Source organism: Quercus lobata, chromosome 3 (assembly GCF_001633185.2).
Source record: "Quercus lobata isolate SW786 chromosome 3, ValleyOak3.0 Primary Assembly, whole genome shotgun sequence".
In the NCBI taxonomy this organism is placed as follows: domain Eukaryota; kingdom Viridiplantae; phylum Streptophyta; class Magnoliopsida; order Fagales; family Fagaceae; genus Quercus; species Quercus lobata.
In genome coordinates, this window is record NC_044906.1 from 29,634,294 (window position 1) to 29,655,445 (window position 21,152).

The 21,152-nt window shown below is 31.3% G+C and overlaps 1 protein-coding gene and 1 non-coding gene across 2 annotated transcripts; both read right to left on the reverse strand.

The window, feature by feature from the left end:
* Positions 1-14,634: 14,634 nt before the first annotated feature.
* LOC115979244 lies at positions 14,635-16,065 on the reverse strand. The gene has a single exon (XM_031101226.1). The coding sequence runs from the start codon at positions 15,894-15,896 to the stop codon at positions 14,793-14,795; it is 1,104 nt and encodes a 367-aa protein (XP_030957086.1). The 5' UTR covers positions 15,897-16,065; the 3' UTR covers positions 14,635-14,792.
* A 4,771-nt stretch (positions 16,066-20,836) lies between these two features.
* Positions 20,837-20,908, reverse strand: TRNAQ-UUG. The gene has a single exon. It is a non-coding gene; the product is annotated as a tRNA-Gln (tRNA).
* Between the last annotated feature and the right edge of the window lie 244 nt (positions 20,909-21,152).

Genomic DNA, 21,152 nt, shown 5'->3' on the forward strand with positions numbered 1-21,152 from the left:
AACTTGAGGTGGGCTCAATAATTTTGAAAGATAGTGTCATAAATTTGAAGATCTCAAATTTTATCCACCATATTATTGGTTTATGGGATTTTTGAGAAAATCTAATATGCAAAGAATGAAATAGTTTAAGCAAAAATTAGGACATCACTTCTTTATATATATGTTAGAATTATTTTTAATTTTACAACATAAATTTTACAAATTAATGTATTAACTTTTAAATCGCATAACAAATAATAATTATTTATTATGCTGTTGATAAGACATTAATTACGTTTTTTTTACTATTTATTTATTTTTTATAATTTGGGATAGAAGAGATTGAACCCTAGTGTCTCCATTGAAAATATCAAAAAGGTATTAAGGCTCTTAGTACATTCATTATTACTTTAATTTGTAAGTATTTTATAGTTTTTAATATTTTTCTAAGTTGCACGCATAAATTTGTTATAAACTTTTGATAATGATACTTCCCAATCAATATATAACTTTAACTTAAACAGTTTTTTTTTTTAACCTAAATAAAAATAAAAATTTCATTTATTGTGATAATTTTCTTTCAATTGTAATTATATATATATATATATATATTATTTTTCTATCTTATTCTCCCAAAAACAGACATTCAATTTTGACAGATTAAATGAAAAAAGTAAAGTCACTTTCATCAATTTGCATTTTTATAGAGAAATAGGCAACGTGTATATAATGCTATCGCAGGAAAGTGATGCAATCAATTTCAAAGCTTCAAAAGTATAAGTCCAAGCAAAAATTATTGCATTCTTTTCCATCATGAAAATAAACCCTTAATTTACCAATTTTATCCAATCTTATGGTGACAAAAGGGGTAGAGTTTCATGTGTGTGTATATATATATATATATATTTAAAGTCCTATAAAAATATATTCTACACAAATATTACCCTAACATCCTTGGCAAAATTTACAGAATAATAATTTTTTTAATATTAATTATTTAAATTGATATTGTTTTGAAATTATTTAGGAATGTAAAATTTTTCTTAAAATTGTGTTTTTAAAACACTATTTCAATTGACTTGAGTAAGTTTTAAGTAAAAGTTTTATCATTTAAACCTATTCTATTTCAAAATAACTTTGCTTTATCAAAAGCCATCAAATGTCCCACCACTAGAGGAAGTTCATAAAAATGACAAAGTCTATGGGTTATGTTGACCCAATTTTTGCTAAAATGTATGCACACATATTTGCTAATGTGAAAATGAGGTCCATTATTGCATTAGGGAAGGCTTTTAGTAGGTTCTTGCAATCAAATAAAAGTGGTTCCAACGTAAGGTTAATTGACATGGGATATTTTTAACAAATAAACAATGACTTCTACATCAAATTGAACACTAAAAGAGCTAATTCCCAACTATCATTCAAGATTAAACCTATCTTTAAGAGCCCAAAATTTAGCTATGGTGCTAGAAACTGCTTGCAAAACTCAACATCCATTCTCTTGAGCTATCTCATAGGATACCTCCTTCATCTGCTCTCCCTGGGTTCTTCAATGCTGAACCATCGGTGTTTAATCCATAACTAAACTCAAGTTTTCCCCTTAAAAAAGGAAAAAAAGAAAAGAAAAAGAAAAAAGGTAGATTTTTATATAGTTTTAAAAAAATTATAAATTATAAATAAATATTAACGTTAGTGTGGTGTTCACGCGCTCAGGCAGGGTTGTGTACAAGGGGTCATTTTATGATAGTTTGAATTTGATTGAGGTTTAAGGGAAAAAGCCGTCGGTTGGTCCCAACTTGCCCTTTGTTGCTTTATTTTATTAAAGAGGAAAAGATACAGTGTAGTTACACCCCATGCTACTGCTACGGCTACACCACTTCCATCATCATCTTTCCCATCTTTACACTTACACCTATTCACTTTTATTTTTATTCGCAACATCCTCGGCAAAGAAAGACCAAAAAGGTAAAAATAAAATAGCGTACTATTTTGTTGTCTATATTGGTTTTTGAATTAGTTCATGTAATATATATTTATATATTTTTAATAGAGACATCTCGAAATTAAATTCTCCTTTTCAACTACTGAATTCTTAAAAAATAAAATATAGATTATAAAATGATAACATCATTCTCCAAAATGGCATTTAATCAAATGTTTTTTTTTTTTTAGAAATGACACTCAAATCTTAGCCAAGGCACAAATCTGGATTGTTTTTAGAATACAAGATTCAATCTTGTAACTATTTTTTTTTGGGTCCTAGATCTCTTAATGTAGTGGCTCATAATTTCCCGTCAAGCCTTATTTTGTATGATTTAGTGACCCCAATCCATCAATTTTATCCCTTCTTGAGCTCTTGTTGATGCTAATAATCAGATTTTTTTTGGTCTCTCTTTTCCCCTTCTTAATAAATTTTATTATTATTATTTACCCCCAAAAAAAAAAAAAAAATCTTATAGATCACACCCAAAAAAAAGCCTCCAAGTTGTTTTGTTTTTAAAAAGTGAAACCATCATCAATTTTAATGGTATAATCATGTGATGCTTATATTTTAGGAAAACATTGGTCTGCTAATAATCTGTTAAGTTCTTCAAAGAGCCAAGTTATATTTATTAATGTCAAATAATGGTTTTTTGTCTTATCTAAACGCTAATTGTTGCGGCTTATTTTAGATGAAGAAAGGTAGGTAACGTATAGAAACTTTTTGATAAGGTAGCTGAATATCTCTAGCAAGTCATTGGCACCAAATTGTAAGCAATTGCAAATACGTAGTTTACTTGATGGTATATGGCAATTTGTACTTAACTTAAAAAATATATATATATATATATATATATATATATTTCGATAATTTAAAGAAATGAAATTTGAATTTTAGACATCCCTATTAAAAATATTAGAAAATATTATTACTTTTTGTAAATCAGAAAATATTAATTGAATTATAAAACTCTTGAAAATTAATAGTTATCTAATAGTTGGTGTGGGTACAAATCAAAATTCCTAAAAGGAGATTCTATCACTTATAAAAAAGCTCTAGAACTACTTTTATATGGTCAAATTCTTGGAATATTGGATAAAAAGTAAAGAAGGGTTCGTAAAAGTATAGGTTCAACCATAAATCTTCAACAAATTAATCAGATCAACCATATATTAATCCTCGTGTGTCTCTCAATATTCTCGTCAACATCCCTCTCCTTTCTCTCATCTCTCTTACTCTTGTTAGTGTCAACATCACCTTATTGAGAATGAGAAAATATCTACATCCACCCCACGTGGGTTTTTCATTGTCCAAAGAGAGGATGTAATAAGGGAATAGGAATATAAGATACTCTTTTAATTTCAATTGAAATGGTCTGTCCATTTCAAGTGACTGGTTATAAGATTGAAAAAAATTTCATTACAAGTAAAACTCTTCCTCCATAAAACTCTTTTCAAATGCCTATGGAAGAGCATATTCTGCGACTTTCATTTTCATTTGTTACTTATTTTCCTTGTGCTAGGATTTAACTCTGCGCTCAGATTCAGGACCACACTGCCACTGTGATGTCGTGTCTAAAGCAATTTCTTGGATTCTTGGGCTTCATTTGAGAGATCAACGTCAAAGAAGGTTAGCTACTTGGCTTGTAATTTTAAAAGCCAATTTGTACTTTTGAGTATTTCAAACTCAATTTTGGTATTGGAAGGGAAGGGAATTGGCGAAAAAAGAAGGAGAAAGGAGAGGGGGGGGGGGGGGGGAGATCAATGTCAAGGAAGGCATGGCTACTTGGCTTGTAATTTAAAAATAACCTATTTGTACTACAGTATTTCAAACTCAATTTTGGTTTTCGAAAGGAAATAGGCTTTTAAAAAAAAAAAAAAGTATAAACTATAACATTTGTCATGGTTGCTTGATTTACCTATTACTCATTATTAAAATTGATATGAAAAAAACATATAAAAATAATAATTGGAAAAACCATTACTGTTTTTTTTTTTTTTTTGGTTTAAATTTTTATTGGAAGCATTTGGATTCATTCACTGATGAGCAAAGAATCTTTTGTTTCATTGTCTTGTATGTAAATGCATATTGAGATTCAGGCATATGCCTAATGGTCTGTTTGGATTGAGAGAGAAAGAGGGAAAGTAGAGTAGAGTAAATTTGGCCAAAAATTAGCTTATTTTCAACCAACTCTACTCTACTCCCCCTCTTTCTCCCCTCAATCCAAACAAGCCTTAAGTTTATGAGCCGTTTTGTTGCCACTCATTTTCACATGCGGGACTCTGCTTGTTTTGAATTCCTATGATGTGGCAAATGTTTGTTATAGGTAAATGTTGAAATTGTTGGCATATCTTGTAACACATATTTTATGCTAACCTCATATTATGTGCTACAAGTGCTTAGAACATCAACAACTATGGTATAGGATTGTTGAGTATAATTAGATAATTCGATAGTTACAATGATGAGGGGATTTGGATCCTCAACATTTCCGTTAGAAATATAAAAAAATGTTAGTTGAGTTATTTATTTATTTTCTAATATCAAACTTGCATTAACACGAAGAAACAATAAGAGTTTTTCTTCCATGCATCCCAAACACAGGGAAAAATTATTGCAAATGAGAGTCAAACCCACGTTTAGCGAGGGCATGGGCTACCCAATCAAGGTGATCAATACTACAAGATATAATTTGACATAACAAAATAGCTGTCTTATGGAATAACCTTCAAAAGATAATGTAATCAAGTATAGTTGGCAGCAGAGAAAGAGTAAAAAAAAAGGAGACCAAATTAAATTTTTTGAATGGGATTTTAGGACAGTGTGTGGATGGAATTTGATCAAATTGGGTGGGTTTTGGAAGTTTTGAGTCTTGGTGACATATGGGATGGCTTGATAGTGGTTGAATTGGTAAGTTTTGCCTTTTTGTGCTTTAATCGGTGGAGGTTGGCTATGAGTGGTTGGGGTTTGAGAGGTAAACTAGTTGAGTCGAATCGAGTATTTAAAGTTTAAGCTTGTTCATTTAATTATTTATTTATTTATAAAAATGAGCTGAACTCAAGCTCATCACCAAACAAGATTTTATGTTCAAGTTTGGCTTATTTTCTCATCGAGCAAGCTTGAACTTGTTCACAAGCTACTTGATTAAATTATTTTTTCCTATATATTGTGAAACCATGACTAAAATATTTTAACTTTTCAGAATTCTATAAAATTTTACTAAGAACAGACTATTTATATCATCAATAAGATACAAATAATAATTTAATATCATATGAATCTATTGACAAACTTATATAATTTAATTTTAAGACTATATAAATATATTTTTAGACAAGTATACATATAAAAATATAATATTTTATATTGTCAAATAGAGCTCTTATGTTCATGAGCTTGTTCACAAACATATTATTATATTTGAGTTTAACTCGTTTAATAATCGAGCCTAAACTTAAGGCTTCAACTTGGCTTATTTTCTAAACAAATTTTTTCACAAGTTTAGTTTGTGCAATAAATAAATAATTTGGTTCATTTATAGGCCTAGGTTTGAAACATAAATATGGTAGTAGTTTCCAATACCAATGGTTTTGGCTAGAAAAAATATTTTATAATTTAATTGAATTAATATATTATTTTAAGAAAGAAATGTTTATTCAATAAAAAATTACTTCTAATATGTCATAACTAAACTCAATTTCATAAATAATCAATTTTTAGAAAGAGTTTTAACATAATACTAAACATATATTTTTTTTTCAACGTGAAACCTCACCAAGGTAGGGCCCTTTGGCCTACCCTTGGGAGTAAACCATGAATACACAATTGTACCCGCTAGAACCGTGTATCAAATAATCTAGTAGAACTTCTAGTGTGGATCGAATCTAAGATGTCTAGGTCTATAGCTCATCCCAGGCTTTCTACTACCGGATTGCACCCTAACGAGTAATACTAATCACTATTTTTCAAAAGCATATCTTGAATCAAAATTCATTTTGCTAAAATCATTTTATTAAAATTTATACTTTATTTGCAATTTTCTAATGAAACGCAATCCAACTTATGTTTGGTTTCTTCCATCAGTATAGAAGCAATTTGTAATTATGGGAATAAAAAAACCCTAGTATAACTCAAAACTTCCTTATGATATTATTTCATTTAAAAAAAAAAAAAACCACATGAGAATTTTGTGTTATTCTAAAAAATATTAGGGGTAAGTGTGAGGCAACTAAAGGTTTACACATAAAAAATAATTTTTAGGGCTAAATTCATACTCAAAAACTTTATGGAGGAATTACGTGGGGTTCTGTGCGTTTTTATTCATGAAATGAGAAAGGAAAGAAACATTTTTCTTTCTCAAAAAAGAGAAGAAGAGGAAGGGTGGGGGTTAAGACTTAAGACAAATTCCGTGTACATGAATTAATATCATGTTAATCTTGGTAAAGTAGCTTAAAAGCATTGTAAAAGTGGTTAATAAGTAAGTTATCAAGACCTGATGACTCTTTAGGAAGTGATTCGAGCAAAGTCTATGATCTAATGATTTTAAAGTAAAAACCATAATAGTTGATGATAGCAGTCCATAACCAGATAAGGGTAAATTAAGTATGGCAAGCATTGAAAAGTTAGGGTACGTCATATTGCTCCTGCCAATTATGGTTTTTTGAGGATAAAAGGCAGAATTTTATTCCAAGAAAGTAATAATTCTAATAAAAACAAGGCAACATCATAGATCAACCACGCTAAGATTGTATTAAATTATAAAATGAAATGCACAATTTTTTAAAATAAAGATAAAAATACATTTGTAAAGAGTTTATTAATTTGCAGGTACAAACATTATAGTTCTGTGTTTTTATTGATATTTATGTACAATTTACCTTTATTTTTTGAAAAATATATACAAACATCATTTAATAGAGTATTTAATACATTTTAACTTGTGATGACGTTGAGAATTGTCACCAATAAGTCACACCGTACTCGCGAGTCAACGAACCTGCACAACAAGAACGAACGGAAGAAGAACCCTTAGAGAGCACCGGTGTGGTGTCGGCCAAAAGCCCTCCGAAGGTCAAGTCAGAATTCGTCCCTTGAGTTATTTTGAGGCATTAGAGAGGGTCAAATCATCTTACCTTGATTTGCGTGAATATTACTCCTTTTTATAGTGGTAGAGAGTTGCTTTTCTTCTTAACCTCCAGATCTTTCCAATGTGGGACTTTGATACAATTTCCCTTATTGGTTCTTAGGGCTTTTCTAGGCAAATAGAGATTTCGGATCATGGGCCCTTACCATGTCTGTCTGCGATGGGCCTTCAGAGCGCGTGGGCCCATCTTTACAAAGACCAAACAGTACCCATCCGTCAGGCCCATTAAGATAGGCCCATCAGACTAAATTTTACTATCTTCAACTTGTATATTTGGGATACTCGTTAACAAAAGCTTCAAATAATACTATTGGCCTAAAAATGAAAGGATTGCTCGCAGTCCTTCGCCATTTACCAATAGAAATGCACAGCAATAAAGTATTAAACTTTGCAAATTTTGTGATTTGTTCATATATGCACAAGGTATATTTATTTATTTATTTATTTAAATACTGTAGGATTTGAGGTTATAGTGTTTCATCTATACTACTATTTAAAGGGCTTCCCCTATTTGGATTCCACATTTTTCATACCTAAGATACCCTCATCATACCCACTTACAAGTTTTCAACTACCAGGGATAGATATGTAAATTAAAACTTTTACATTTTAAAACCACAAACTCACGTATGTTTTGCAGTTTCTATCTCACTTTCTCTCTCTCATTTTTCTTCAGATTGCAGATATTTCAGGTTCTATTTTTTGCAAGTTCTTCTTTATTATCTTTTCTTTTCTTTGAGTTCTACTTTTTTTTTTCTTATATGTATCATGTTAACTCTCTTTTTTTTTTTTTTTTTTTTTTTTTTCTTCTTCTTTTTTTTAAATGTAATTTTGAAATAAATGGTTCCTTCATATACTCTACCATTGTACTTCTTAATGAATTGTCATTTCATGTTGTAGGTATTGTGATCCAAAGACAGGGATGCCTTATGCTACAAAAGAAGCATTCAAAATCATTCGTAAACAGTTAAATAGTATGGCTTCTCTTACCTCCTTTAATAGCCTTTGTTTACATTATATTTAAAAAATTTGAATTGAAATAAAAATAGTTTCATATAAATGATCATTTACTATTTCCTTCTCCTTCCTCACTTCACTTCATTTTTTTTTTCCTTCTTCATATATATATATTTTACCATCATTGTGTATGTTTTGGCGTTAAATTTTTTTATTTAGGTATGTAGCAACCTTGAGTTCTACTTATATATATATATATATATATATATATATATGTATCACGTTAACTCTCTCTCTTTTTTTTCTTTTCTTTTTTTTTTAAATTTAATTTTGAAATGTTGGTGGTGACTGAAAACAAAAAAAGCCACGTTGTATCAAAAAAATTATCTACCACGTTTCTATTTTGAAAAAAAAAAAAAAAAACTCTGGCCGACCCTTTTTTTTTCAAATTCAAATTCAAATTCAAAAAAAAAAAAAAAAACCTTAACACGTTTGAATTCCACTCCCACATTTTACTCCTAACAAATTGTTTGAATTTCACTCTCCCATGTTTTACTCCTAAGAAACTGCTTTACTATCAAATTTAAAAATTTTAACTTCTCTTTAATAACATGCACGCTAATGTTGGTTTGTTAATTAAAGTTTTTTATTAAAAAAAAAAAAAATACTGGGTTCCCTAATTCTTTTATCTTTCTTAGGTTCATGTATACACAAACTTTTTGGATTGCATTGAGGAGTCATTGGAATGGACATGTAAAATAGTAGGGTTAGACATGTAAAATTATCAATTTAAAGAGTCCTAAATTTTAGATAAACTTGACAAAACATTACCTACAAAATAGGAACACTTCTACTAACCCACTTATTCTAACACATGTTTCTAATATTATATTCTTAAAAAAAACCCTCACGTTGAGTAAAAAAAAAAAAAAAACACAACTAAATAGTAAAAGTTCTAATATTTTATTCTTAGAAAAAACCTCAAGTTCAGTAAAAAAAAAAAAAAAAAACCTAATGAAATACCCTTAATTTAATAAACTTCTCTTTATCTCTAAATCATAAGAAATGGTTTAAAATCTTAAATTGATAAAAATTGAAAACAAAAAACCTAATGAAAAAAGCTCGCTATATCAAAAAAATTATCTACCATGTTTCTATTTTGAGAAAAAAAAAAAAATCCTTAACACATTTGAATTCCACTCCCACATTTTACTCCTAACAAATTGTTTGAATTCCACTCTCCCATGTTTTACTCCTAAGAAACTGCTTTACTATCAAATTTAAAAATTTTAACTTCTCTTTAATAACATGCACTAATACTCATCACACCCCTAGATTTTTTTTTGGTGATTGGAAAATGTAATAATCTCAAATTATAATAAATGCTCTAAGTTAACCCTTACCCAAAAAATAGAAGAGCCTCTGATCACGCGCGTGAGCGCGTGCTCAAAGGCTAGTTTTATAATAGTTGTTTTGTACCATCATGTTAAGATATCAATAAATATAATTTTTGTGCTGACAATGCTCAATATCAATAAATACAAGTCCTTTATTAGACAATAAAAGACATTACTAATTAATTTAATTGAAACACCGAACCCATTGCACAAGATTTAGATGGGTTCTACTCAATTTGATTTCATTAAAAACAACAATGAATCAATGAGCTTGTTTCTCAAAATAATATTACAATGAGCTTAGGCATTTTAATTTTTAACTTAGTTTATACTTGATTTATAGATATATGGTGAGTTGGGACAATGCAACCATATCCAAGGGATCCAAGTATAATTACAACATGCTGCTAACTCTGTCGCTCGAATCCTTTCCCCCCTAAACCCCTAAACACTTTGTGCATGGAGAAGTGTCAATTCAACTATAAGACCTTTGGTCATGCATCTCATCATTAAATCTAAGTTATTTACCGTTAATAATTAAGTATTCAAATTTAAAATAAAAAAGTACAAATTTTTACTCCCTACAATTAGACTGGTGGCTCCCTATCCCTTTCTTTCTCTTTTTTAAAAATACAATATTTTTGGGAAATCAATCAATGAATCAATAGTGTTCCGATAAGTCTCACATTTAATTATGCTAAATTATTGAGTTTGGTTTGACTTCTTCGTAACACATCTCAAAAAAATGCTTTCTTGAAAATGATCGGTGGCTTGTACTAATTATTGCACTAGTGCTTTTCCTTGTCATGTTCCGATCCATTTGGAATCTTGGATCCACGACTTTTACCTTCATCTCTAACCATAGCCCATAGGTCATCCACCACAGTGTCCTTGTCAAATGAATGTCTTTTAGGTTTAGACTCGAAAGGACTAGGTTCAAAGCTTCAAATACAAATATCAGAGCTGCCTTATTTGGACTTCAAAGTTCAAACTTTAACCATTCCATATAACACAAATGCCCAAAAACTTTGTTCCACGCCTAAAACATGTTGCAAATCAGAAATAGAATACTCTGAAAAATAAAGATGCGAATATCAGTAGATTAAATGCCATCAAAATGTCTTTTTCTTTTTTCTTTTTTTTTTAATGAGAAAAAAAAAGTTAATGCGTTCACTGCTCTTGACCCACTTAAACTTTGTCACACATGATATGTGTCTACTTGAAAAATAGATAGTGTAACTTTATTTGAATCTGTAACCTCAGACTCGTAAAGTGATGGATTGTGTGAGCTTCCAACTATCAAAATGCTTAATATGTTTTAAGGGGTGTCCATTTATTCTTGTGATGGCTTTTGAATTGAATATAATATTAGCCATCAACACAAACCTTTGATCAAAAATTTTAAAATAATATTGGGTTCTTCTCTCCCTAAGTTTTACAACGATCTAGCTATCCTTTCTTAGAAGTATTTTATTGCTTAGGATCAATCAAACAATTATATGTGGGCAAATCCTACAAAAAAGAACCAGCAATGACAATTAACGTTGATTCCAATTGTGCCAGGATACAACCTTGATACAAGGCTTATGTACACCTCAGCCTGAATTGACAATTGGGCTCTATCCTGTATGTCCAGTTTAGGCCCAGTCTTCGTTTGTCTTCAAGCCAGAGCCACAAAAAATTTGGCCCATCATCCCCATCTAGTTGCCCAGAAAGGTAGTGTTAGGAACTTAGGATTAAGGTTCTCCTTTTAGTTTTAGGCATGTAAAATTTTATCACACAAAATTTAAATGAATCTTCTCCGATTTATTACGTGATAATTGATAAAACTATCCACTTATATTATTTTGGTCCATAACGTTTTGATTTTATAAATTTAGTCCTCTAAATTGCAAATTTACTTAAAAATCTAGTACTCCTACACAAAGCAAGTACCCAATGAGATCAAGGCTACAGCACATTGATGATTCAGGATTTTGAAGGAACTATTACAACCATGGGATGGGGAGGTGGGTCCTCTTATTTACGATATGTTCAAAGATCAAAGGCTTAGAGACAATTGGGCCTTGATCAACATAGTTGATTAAGCTATTCTCACCAAAAATAAATAAATAATAATAATAAATCAAAGGTTGATGCACTCGTCACCATGGTGTTTGAGACTTTAAGCTATTCTATTACTAGTTTTGGTTGCGAAAGCTTGGCAACTAGGGTTTTTGTTAAGAGGTTTGAAACAATTAAATCCCAATCTTGAAGAGAAATTTTGAATTAATCTTGTTCTTCTTGTTTCACATGAGCTGAATTGTATATTAGAATTTAATGTTTGCATTAATTTGACAGGGATAATATTTAATTTATCTTAATATAATTTTAGTGTGTTTTTGATATATTTTAAGTTATGGAGGGAGATGTGAACCTTCATATTTGTTGAAAATACTAAAAAATGTCATTTGACCTAAATATCATTAGCTAATTTTGGGAGAGAGGGGGGGGGGGGGTGTTTCAACATTTTATTATATGTTTCATCAATTGCAGTTTCTTGACATGATTCCCTCCCCCCCACCCCAAAAAAAAAACACACATTCACGTATATTTTTCCTATTAAAAACATGGTATTACTTATTAACATTACGAGAGTTCCTGTCAAACAATACTATTCATAGTTATTAAATTTGGACCATACATTAACATGTTCTAAGAGTCGGGTTATTGGATCACTAATTCAACTAGTGGGTCACCACCAAAATTGTAGGGTTAAATAAAAAAATTAAATAAAAATAAAAATAAGTTTGAGAATTTTTTTAAATAAATATGTAAATTGGAAAAAATATATGTATAGGCATGCCTAAATTACTTGTAGGGATTGAAATTGGATTGGACCCAAAATAGGATTGGGTTCTAGCCCAAGCGGCCTAAATAATAAATTTGTAGAGTGTGGATGAAAAAACTAGATCTATTCTAGAAGAAAAAAACGATTAAATTTGGTAATTTGAGACTGTTAGACACAAGTAGGATGAGAAAATCTGTCATCGGAGTAACTCAAGGAGTTTATATTATATTGTCTTGTTGAACAATAATAATATACAAGAGTTCGCAGTCTTGTTCTCAAAATTCCTTGATTTTTTCCGATTCCCCTTTTAGTACATTTTCCCATGTTATATACTACAATCTTAGTATCATCCCTACCACACACGTGTAGGTTAGATTCGGGAAACTCCTTCCTGTCCCATCCAGCAACTCCCAGAACCATCAACTAGTAGCTGTAAGGCTACTTGATCACTGTTCAAGCATCACCTCCACATTAATGCGGCCAGAGAGTTGGTTGAAAGACATTTAATGCGGATGTAGCAGCTTTTGAAGATATTTGTTTACCCTTTCCTTTTCTTACCCCTTGTCCAATGCCCAACCCTTAGTTGTGATGTAACTTTGAAGAAGGTCCATGATGATATGACACTCTTACTGACTTCGGACACTTGTTACTGAGATGGCTTTTCTCCTCGGACATTCGTTGGACTTATTTCTTATTATCTCTACTCTTCTTTTTATTTTGTTCCCCTTATAATTTCATCTGAACATCCTCGGATGGTCTAATGTTCTTGGATTGGGCCATAGGCCCAATTAGTATAGTCTTAACAATACCTCCTAATTAAATGGCCCCCACATTACTAATTAAAATTATGTCTAAAGAAAGCCACCTAATATAATTCAAATTCAAGATTTCACAAGTAACAACACTTGAAAACATAAAATTAAATTTCATGGAATTGTATATAAGTCTTTGCTAAATAAAATTCAATTATATTACATTTCTTAAAATTCTAGGAATAAAAGCATATATTAAAGTCTAAATTAAGTTCATTTTATGCGTATTGCAATTTTCACTAGCTACTCTAATCCCATGGATTATGTTTTGAGCTAAAACTTGACACTCTATCTTTATTGAAAAGTTCAATATCAACCTCATTATAAAATTTCTTATTTTTATTATACTTCAAATTCAAAAACGATAATGCAATGAACCTATAAATGTAAAATTTTCAAAATCACCAAACTGGCTCAATCAAAAAATCTCATTAGGGTCGCAAAAAAACCATTTCGAGAGTACAAGGTCATGATATTCTTTATTCTTACATGACATAACAATGAGTATCAGTAGTTAAATTTATGATAATATCTATCATTAATATTCAAAGAAAAAGGAACACATGTCATTGTACTAATTTCATGTTAGTATCTATTATGATGTGCATACTAGAGAAGCAAATATGAAAGTTATATATATATCAAACATGATCCAAATAAAGGCAAGTAAAAACACCTTATTCAACACATCTACGAGAGAAACTACATGAAAGTCGGTTATCAATAAAAAAGGACCTCTCATTTTTGTTGAATTTCATGTTTATAGGGCTTATTTGGATTGAGGAGGGAGTGGAGGGAAGTAGAGTAAAGTTGGCTAAAAATAGGCTAATTTTGAGCCAGTTTTATTTTACTCTACTCTACTCTACTCCCCTTCCTTCTTCCTTAATCCAAACAGATTAACGTTATAAAGAAAAATAGCCATATGCTAATCTAACTATAACTGCAAAATCCTATCCAAAAAAAAAAAAAAAAACTATCATTGCAAAGTACAAAATGAATAGTATGTGTGTATATGTGTGTATATATATGTTTTCAATAGATGAACAATTATTGGATAGTCTATGAGTATATTCATCTCTCTTGCATAGAGGTGGGTTATATTCATTTCTCTTGCATAGAGGTGGGTCCTATGGTTGGTGGAACTCACCCCTGTGTAAGAGGGATAGAGTATATATATTTCTGGATTACCCAATAACAACCCTCAACAAATACATATGAAAAGTGATTCTAATTGCAATGGAAGCAAGTGACATTGAATTACATGGGCAAATTTCATCATGGAAGTGGGAAATTAAGGCCTACAATTATATTGGAAGATATTGCATTCATGGAAGCTTTAAGATCAAAAACTCAAAGTAACACACATGATTTTGGAAGATTAAAATTATAAATTAGAATATCTTTTTCTTCGTAACAAAAAGCAGGTTATTCAAAAGGATCATACAAAATCTAGCTAGCTAGATACTAGGTTATTGTCATAAAACTAAAAAAACAGGTTTATTTACATTTGCTTCAAGGTTAATGCCTATCTCATATTTTCTACACCTTCTCATACAAAAATAAATATATGAAAATGAGGAGCACTAACAGTAATCAAGGTCTGGTTTTAAAACAAGAAAAAAGAAGGTACATGCTCAAAATTTTATGTGGCCTTAATTGAATCAAGGTTACATACCCTTAAATCTATGAATCATCATGCATGGTCTGTATCAGTAAGGAGATTAATGCGAGTTTCCTGATCAGTCCTTTTCTTTCTCGAACCACCACCACAGATAATCGAAAACCGGAGTCCACAAAATTTTCCGAAGCACGAAAACAACCCACCTTCACCGGTGGAGTGTCTACGCCTGTGCCTGCGGCTTCGCCTTATTGTCTGCACCGCCGGCGTCTCATGCTTCTGGCACGTACTATCCTGTATCGGGGGAAGCGTATACTGCCACCTTGCTATCTTCGATTTCAACCCTTCGGCACTGGTAGTGATCTCGGTCGCCCAATCATCCAATTTAGAGCTCTCCACAGACGAAAGCGGCTTCTTAGGAATATTAAACTTGCCTTTCATAAATGCATCGAAGTCTAATTCATCAAGGGAGGTCATTTCCACAACGAATTTATCGCTCATAAATTCTGACCTTTCGCTTTGTGAACGTTGGAGATAGCTCATGGCAATGCTTTGTTGTTCGCTTCTATTATCAGTATAGTTTGTGCTTGAAGACACCTCGCTTTTGATATTTGTAGCTTTACTATTAGTTTTCACATCCACATCGTTTGTGCTTGAAGACTGTTCCTCACTTTTCTTTCGACCTGCTTTATTCACATCCATTATATCCCAATACCCTATTGCCGATGCGCTGAACTGCCTATATATTGGCATGCTACTTATGTTGCTATCGAGAAGTGTGACTCCAACGTTGAGAATCCCTTGTGGGCGGCCCGAGGGGCGTCGAACTTGTAAAGGTACGATTCGCATTCGCGATTTGCCTTTTCTCGAGGTTGGTTGAGGGAGGAGGAGATTGTTAACGAGGACACGAACGGTGCCTATTAGAATGTCGCGAATCCACGAGGACGCATGTATCTCGACCATGATGGCGGAGGTGTCGGAGTTGAGGAACTCGTTGTCGACCCTGAACAAGAATTTCTCGTTCCACGTCGGGTTTGTATAGCCGTGTTGATCGACCCTTGTCAGCAATTTGCGTTCTGGGTTAAGCCATGTGACCGCGTAGGTGTTCATGACCTTGGATACTGGCTCGAGGTCTTGTGCTGAGACCAAATTGATTTCCAAAAGACGGAATTGCGACATAATAATTGTGGTGTCAGTGGTAACAGTAGTGATGAAGATAACATTAGAAATATGTTTCAACAATGGCGGTGGCTATGGTGATTTGTTGGTGATGGTGATGGTGATGGTGACGGTGACGGATTTAGTGACAATTATATGGGACAAAAGAATAAAGCTAATGGGATCTGAGGGAGCTAAGGTTTTGTGTTTTTTCATGGTTTTTTTTTTTTTTTTTTTTTTTTTTTTTTTTTTTTTTTTGTGGAATAAAAAAAATATTGGATGGAATGTTTGAGGGTGCGTCTTTTTCTGAAGTTCAGAAGTTTAGAATACATGAACTGAGTAAGGGATGGTTTGGGCATTAGGCTTTTATTAGAGGGCAGAGGAATGGGGCTATGCGATAAAGTAGGTGTGTTTGACATATTGACGTTTCATGCATGTTTGTGGGATCTCAATTTGAAGGGTTTATGGTTGGGAACTTGGGAGCCTAACTACAAAAACCAAATAATTGGCAAATATATATATGGAAAATACGCCAAATTAAACTAATCACGTGTCTTAATTGTTGCGATCAAAGAGAATGAAAAATTGATATATTTACAATATTTCTACAACAAATTCTAAATAGTTGGTTGTTATTGGTGGACAAAAAATAATTTTATTAGTAGGTTTAAATTAGAACTAGTAATAACTTATCTTCTATGATTTTTTTGTGAAATTATTGTCGACATGGTATTTCTTAAAGAGAATCTATTAGCTTCAATAAAGTTTTTGTCAAACTATTGTAATTGGGGAAATTTCATTTTTTTCCATCATAAACTATGTCCCCAATTCTCTCTCTCTCTCTCTCTCTCTCTCTCTCTCTCTCTCTCTCTCTCTCTCTATATATATATATATATATATGTATAAAAAAAAAATTGTAACTACCATTTGCCTATGAAAATGCACAATCGACTCCCTATAGTTATAACTATGTAACACAATCCTCTGTTATTTGTTTTGGGGTTAAATCTAATGGAATTTTGAATCAAAAGATTAATTTACCTCTCTCTAAAACAGATAGTAAAGGGTAAATTGGTCTTTTAATACTATATTTCATTAGACTTAACACCAAAACAAACAAGATAGAGTTAAGTGTTATAGAGTTATAACTTTGGGGGGTCAATCATGCACTTTGATAGTTTATGAGACAAAGTGTGAAATGAGGTATAATTTAGAATGAAAATGTGTAATTACCCCTAAATTAAAATGCCATTTTTTTTTTTTTTCATTTTAATTCTAATGTTAGTTATTCTATTTTTTACATATACAAGTTTCAGAGTCTCTAAATTTTTTTCCACAACAGTCTTGGAAGCGGAGCTATCAGAATAGAGAGTTTAGGTAAGACGGCTTAATACAATTAATTTGTTAAAGAATGAGCTTTCAAGGTCAACTTTAATGCACTTGTATGGTTAAGCTTTTAAATTAATGGAGAAAATGTTAAAGTGATTCATAAAAGAAGAACAGATCTTGGGATTAACACTTCCTCGAGTTTGGCCGAGGAGCAGTTGTTCATATAATGTTTAAGTCTCAGTTACAGGATAATGCTACACAGTGTATGTATTTTCTTTCAGTTTTTCATCCCCCAGTCTAGAAGGGCTTCCTTTCTTTATATAACCAGCTGAATTGCATCCTAGCCCTCCACTTGTATAGTTACTGACATGCCTTTGGATGCTTGTCCCATCAAGGTTTTGCTAGGGGTGGTAAAATGTGCTGCAAGCTGTGAGATTACTGTTTAGGGGTCATTCCTCCCTTAATGTGACCAGCTAAATTGGTGCAGTACATTGAATGCGGAGGTGATGACTATTTTATTTGGGTATTTCGCTTCTTCTTTGCTTACATGTCTCTACCGTCTTCTTTGATATTTCATCTTCTAGTGCAAGTGGCTTGCTCGATGCTTCCTGAGGAACTCTCGCTCTTCGGGCTCCTCGAGGAGTTGGCCTTTTTGTCCTTCCTCCTTGGATTCTCATCCATGTGTTGGGTTAGGACTGATGTGTGGGTGGGCCCTTCCGCCTCCCTGGATTGGTCCTACAGGCTCTATTCCGTACTCAAATCTTACCCCTCCTACAAATCTAATAATAGGATTCCTCTGTTTGGGTTTCATCATGTTGCGTACCAAAATACTTTCAAATTCATATGTTTAGAAAACTTAAAAAGTAGGGTTAGATATGTAAAAGTACTAATTTAAACACTCCTAAATTTTAGATAAATTTTAAAAAGTAGTTTTTTTCACTCTATTTCTCTCTCATGTAAGTCTATAACTTATTTTAATTTAATGATAACCCCTTATCCATATCCCTTAAAATTAGGCATTTTCATCTCTCGTTATTCCTTTTGTAAGGTAAGTTAGTGACCAAAATCAAACGTAAATAAATGCCTCTCTTCCTCCTTTTAATCTTAAAAAAAATAATAATAAAAAAAAAAAAAAAACTTCTTTCTTTTTTTTCTCTCAAAGGAAGGAGTAATCTTTTTTTACAAAGTAATTCTTATAGTGCTTTTTTTTAATCGTTTTATTGCTCATATGATTTTGATTGTTCTGTATAATTTTTAGTTGCTTTTTTTTCTTTTATTTTTATGGGAAATTTTGACACTAAACCAAAAAAAAAAAACACATCACATACTCAAAACGCATGTGGAGAGGCTAGTGTGTTTGTGTGTGTGTGTGTGTGTGTGTCTCTCTCTATATATATATATATGAAAATATGGATTAGTAAGAAAATATCCTATTTTATAGGCATTTTAAGTTGAGTTGGAGATATATTTTTATCAGGTTATTTTCTAGTTTTTTCGCTGTTAAACATAAAGTTTAGAGGTATTTCTGAACTATATAAAAGTCTAGTCTAAAAAAGGAAAACCCTCTTATAAATAGTATATATATATATATATATATATATATCCATCTCCAATTCTCTCTCAACTCTCTCCTCTTCTTCACCAACCACCCACACAAATTGTAATTGCAACCAAATCATCCAACATAACTAACCACTACCCAACCCCACTCATGATCACATGCACATCAACCCACCTAAATGCACCAATAATTCTAGGACTACAGTTTATTCCACACATTTTACCACAAATCTCTTCTATGGATTGCTCACAAAACACTTTGTGTGGTGGTAATCACGCCGGCAAAGGTGGCGTGGGCTAGACCACCACCACTACACTAATATGGGTCTCTCGCTCAACTATCTCAACTTCTTTCTCGTTCCAATTGATGTTGATGTGAGCCTTTAACTTCCTCAGTCTCGAGAACCACACCAAGCACACCATTGTTGAAGTCCTCAATGGCGATTGATGCCTTGATCAAGCCCCTTTCACAACAAGTTGTGCCAGAGCTGGCACTACGGCTCTACCAATTGCCAATTAAGACAATTTCCTAAGGCCCTTATACAAAATAAGTCTCATAATTTTGTTCATATAGAATGGTATATAATTATATTTGTATAACAATTTAAAATGAAATTTATCACATACCTTTTAATTTTAGACGAAAATTTATCACCTAATTTAATTATTTATTCTCTCTTTTTTCTTTTTTTTTTTGGTGAAAGTGTTAATGCCTACCTAAAAATTCAAGAGACCCATATAATTTTTTTTTTCCTCAGGACTTTTCATCACATTAAAAAAAGAAAAAAAAATCCATCTTCCCATCATCAATTATTACATCTAGACATCATCATCATCTAAATATACTTTCCCTCTCTCTAAAAGCTTCTTTTTTTTTTTTTTTTTTTTTTTTTTTTTTTTTTTTTTTTTTTTTTTTTTTTTAAGGGGTCTAAAAACATTTCTTAATAATCAATCACCATTAAATCACTTTTTTTTTTTTTTTTCCATCTTATCTCTAAACTTATTTTCCTATCTAAAATCAATTATATATCACTTAGGAGGATTAGACATTAGTCATGTTAACATTTCATTTTTTTTTTTTTTGAAGGGATGTTAACATTTCATTTTGAATAAGGTTTTATGGTTTTTTTTTGAAAAAGAATAAGGTTTTGTATTTGAGGTGAGACTCTTTTTGTTTGGATAAGTTTTTTTAAAATAAAAAAAAAAAATCTGAGAGTTAGATTTCTTTCGTAAAACTACAGAAAGAAAGGTATCACCTAATTTAATTATTTATTCTCTCTCTTTTTTTCTTTTTTTTTTTGGGTGGAAGTGTTAATGCCTACCTAAAAATTCAAGAGACCCATATAATTTTTTTTTTCCTCAGGACTTTTCATCACATTAAAAAAAGAAAAAAAAAAAATCCATCTTCCCATCATCAATTATTACATCTAGACATCATCATCATCTAAATATACTTTCCCTCTCTCTAAAAGCATTTTTTTTTTTTAAATGGGTCTAAAAACATTTCTTAATAATCAATCACCATTAAATCACTTTTTTTTTTCATCTCATCTCTAAACTTATTCTCTTATCTAAAATCAATTATACTTAGGAGGATTAGACGTTAGTCATGTTAACATTTCATTTTTTTTTTTTTTTTTTTTTTTTTTTTGAAGGGATGTAACATTCATTTTGAATAAGGTTTATGGTTTTTTTTTTTGAAAAAGAAAAGGTTTTATATTTGAGGTGAGAATCTTTTTGTTTGGATAAGTTTTTTAAAATAAAAAAAAAAAAAAAAAAATCTGAGAGTTAGATTCTTTCATAAAACTACAGGGTCCGTTTGGGTTGAACTTATTGTTGCTGAAACTGAAAACTGAAAACTGAAAGTACTGTAACAAAATAATTTTTAAATGTGTGAATAATATCGTGGGACTCATTTTTAATATTTTTTAGTACATAAACAGTATTACTACAATATTGCTACGGTGCTATTGGTTCCCTGGAACACGTGAAGTGAGGGAAAAAAAAAAGTGGAAAAAACGCAGTTTGGATTCAGCTAAAAACGCTGAATCCAAATGGCACCATAAAAAGAAAGGTCCCACCGGGAGTCGAACCCAGGTCGCTGGATTCAAAGTCCAGAGTGCTAACCACTACACCATGGAACCTGTTCGGTGCTGTGGGTTGAAATTCTATGTTAATACCTTGTTTTCTCAAGATATTGACATCTGTCGCATTCCTTTAATATGGACTACCTTATATTATATCGCTCCAAATTTTAGATATCGATAAATATTATACATAAATATATCCATACATTTTACCTAAAATTAATTCATGATACAATATTATATCCATGAAAACTATTCAAACTAGCCGAAAGCCTTTGGAGAATATTAAAAAGCAAGACGT

Bases quoted from the DNA above. Each gene is read 5' to 3' on its own strand.
- LOC115979244 (XM_031101226.1), bottom strand. From the start codon at position 15,896: ATGTCGCAATTCCGTCTTTTGGAAATCAATTTGGTCTCAGCACAAGAC.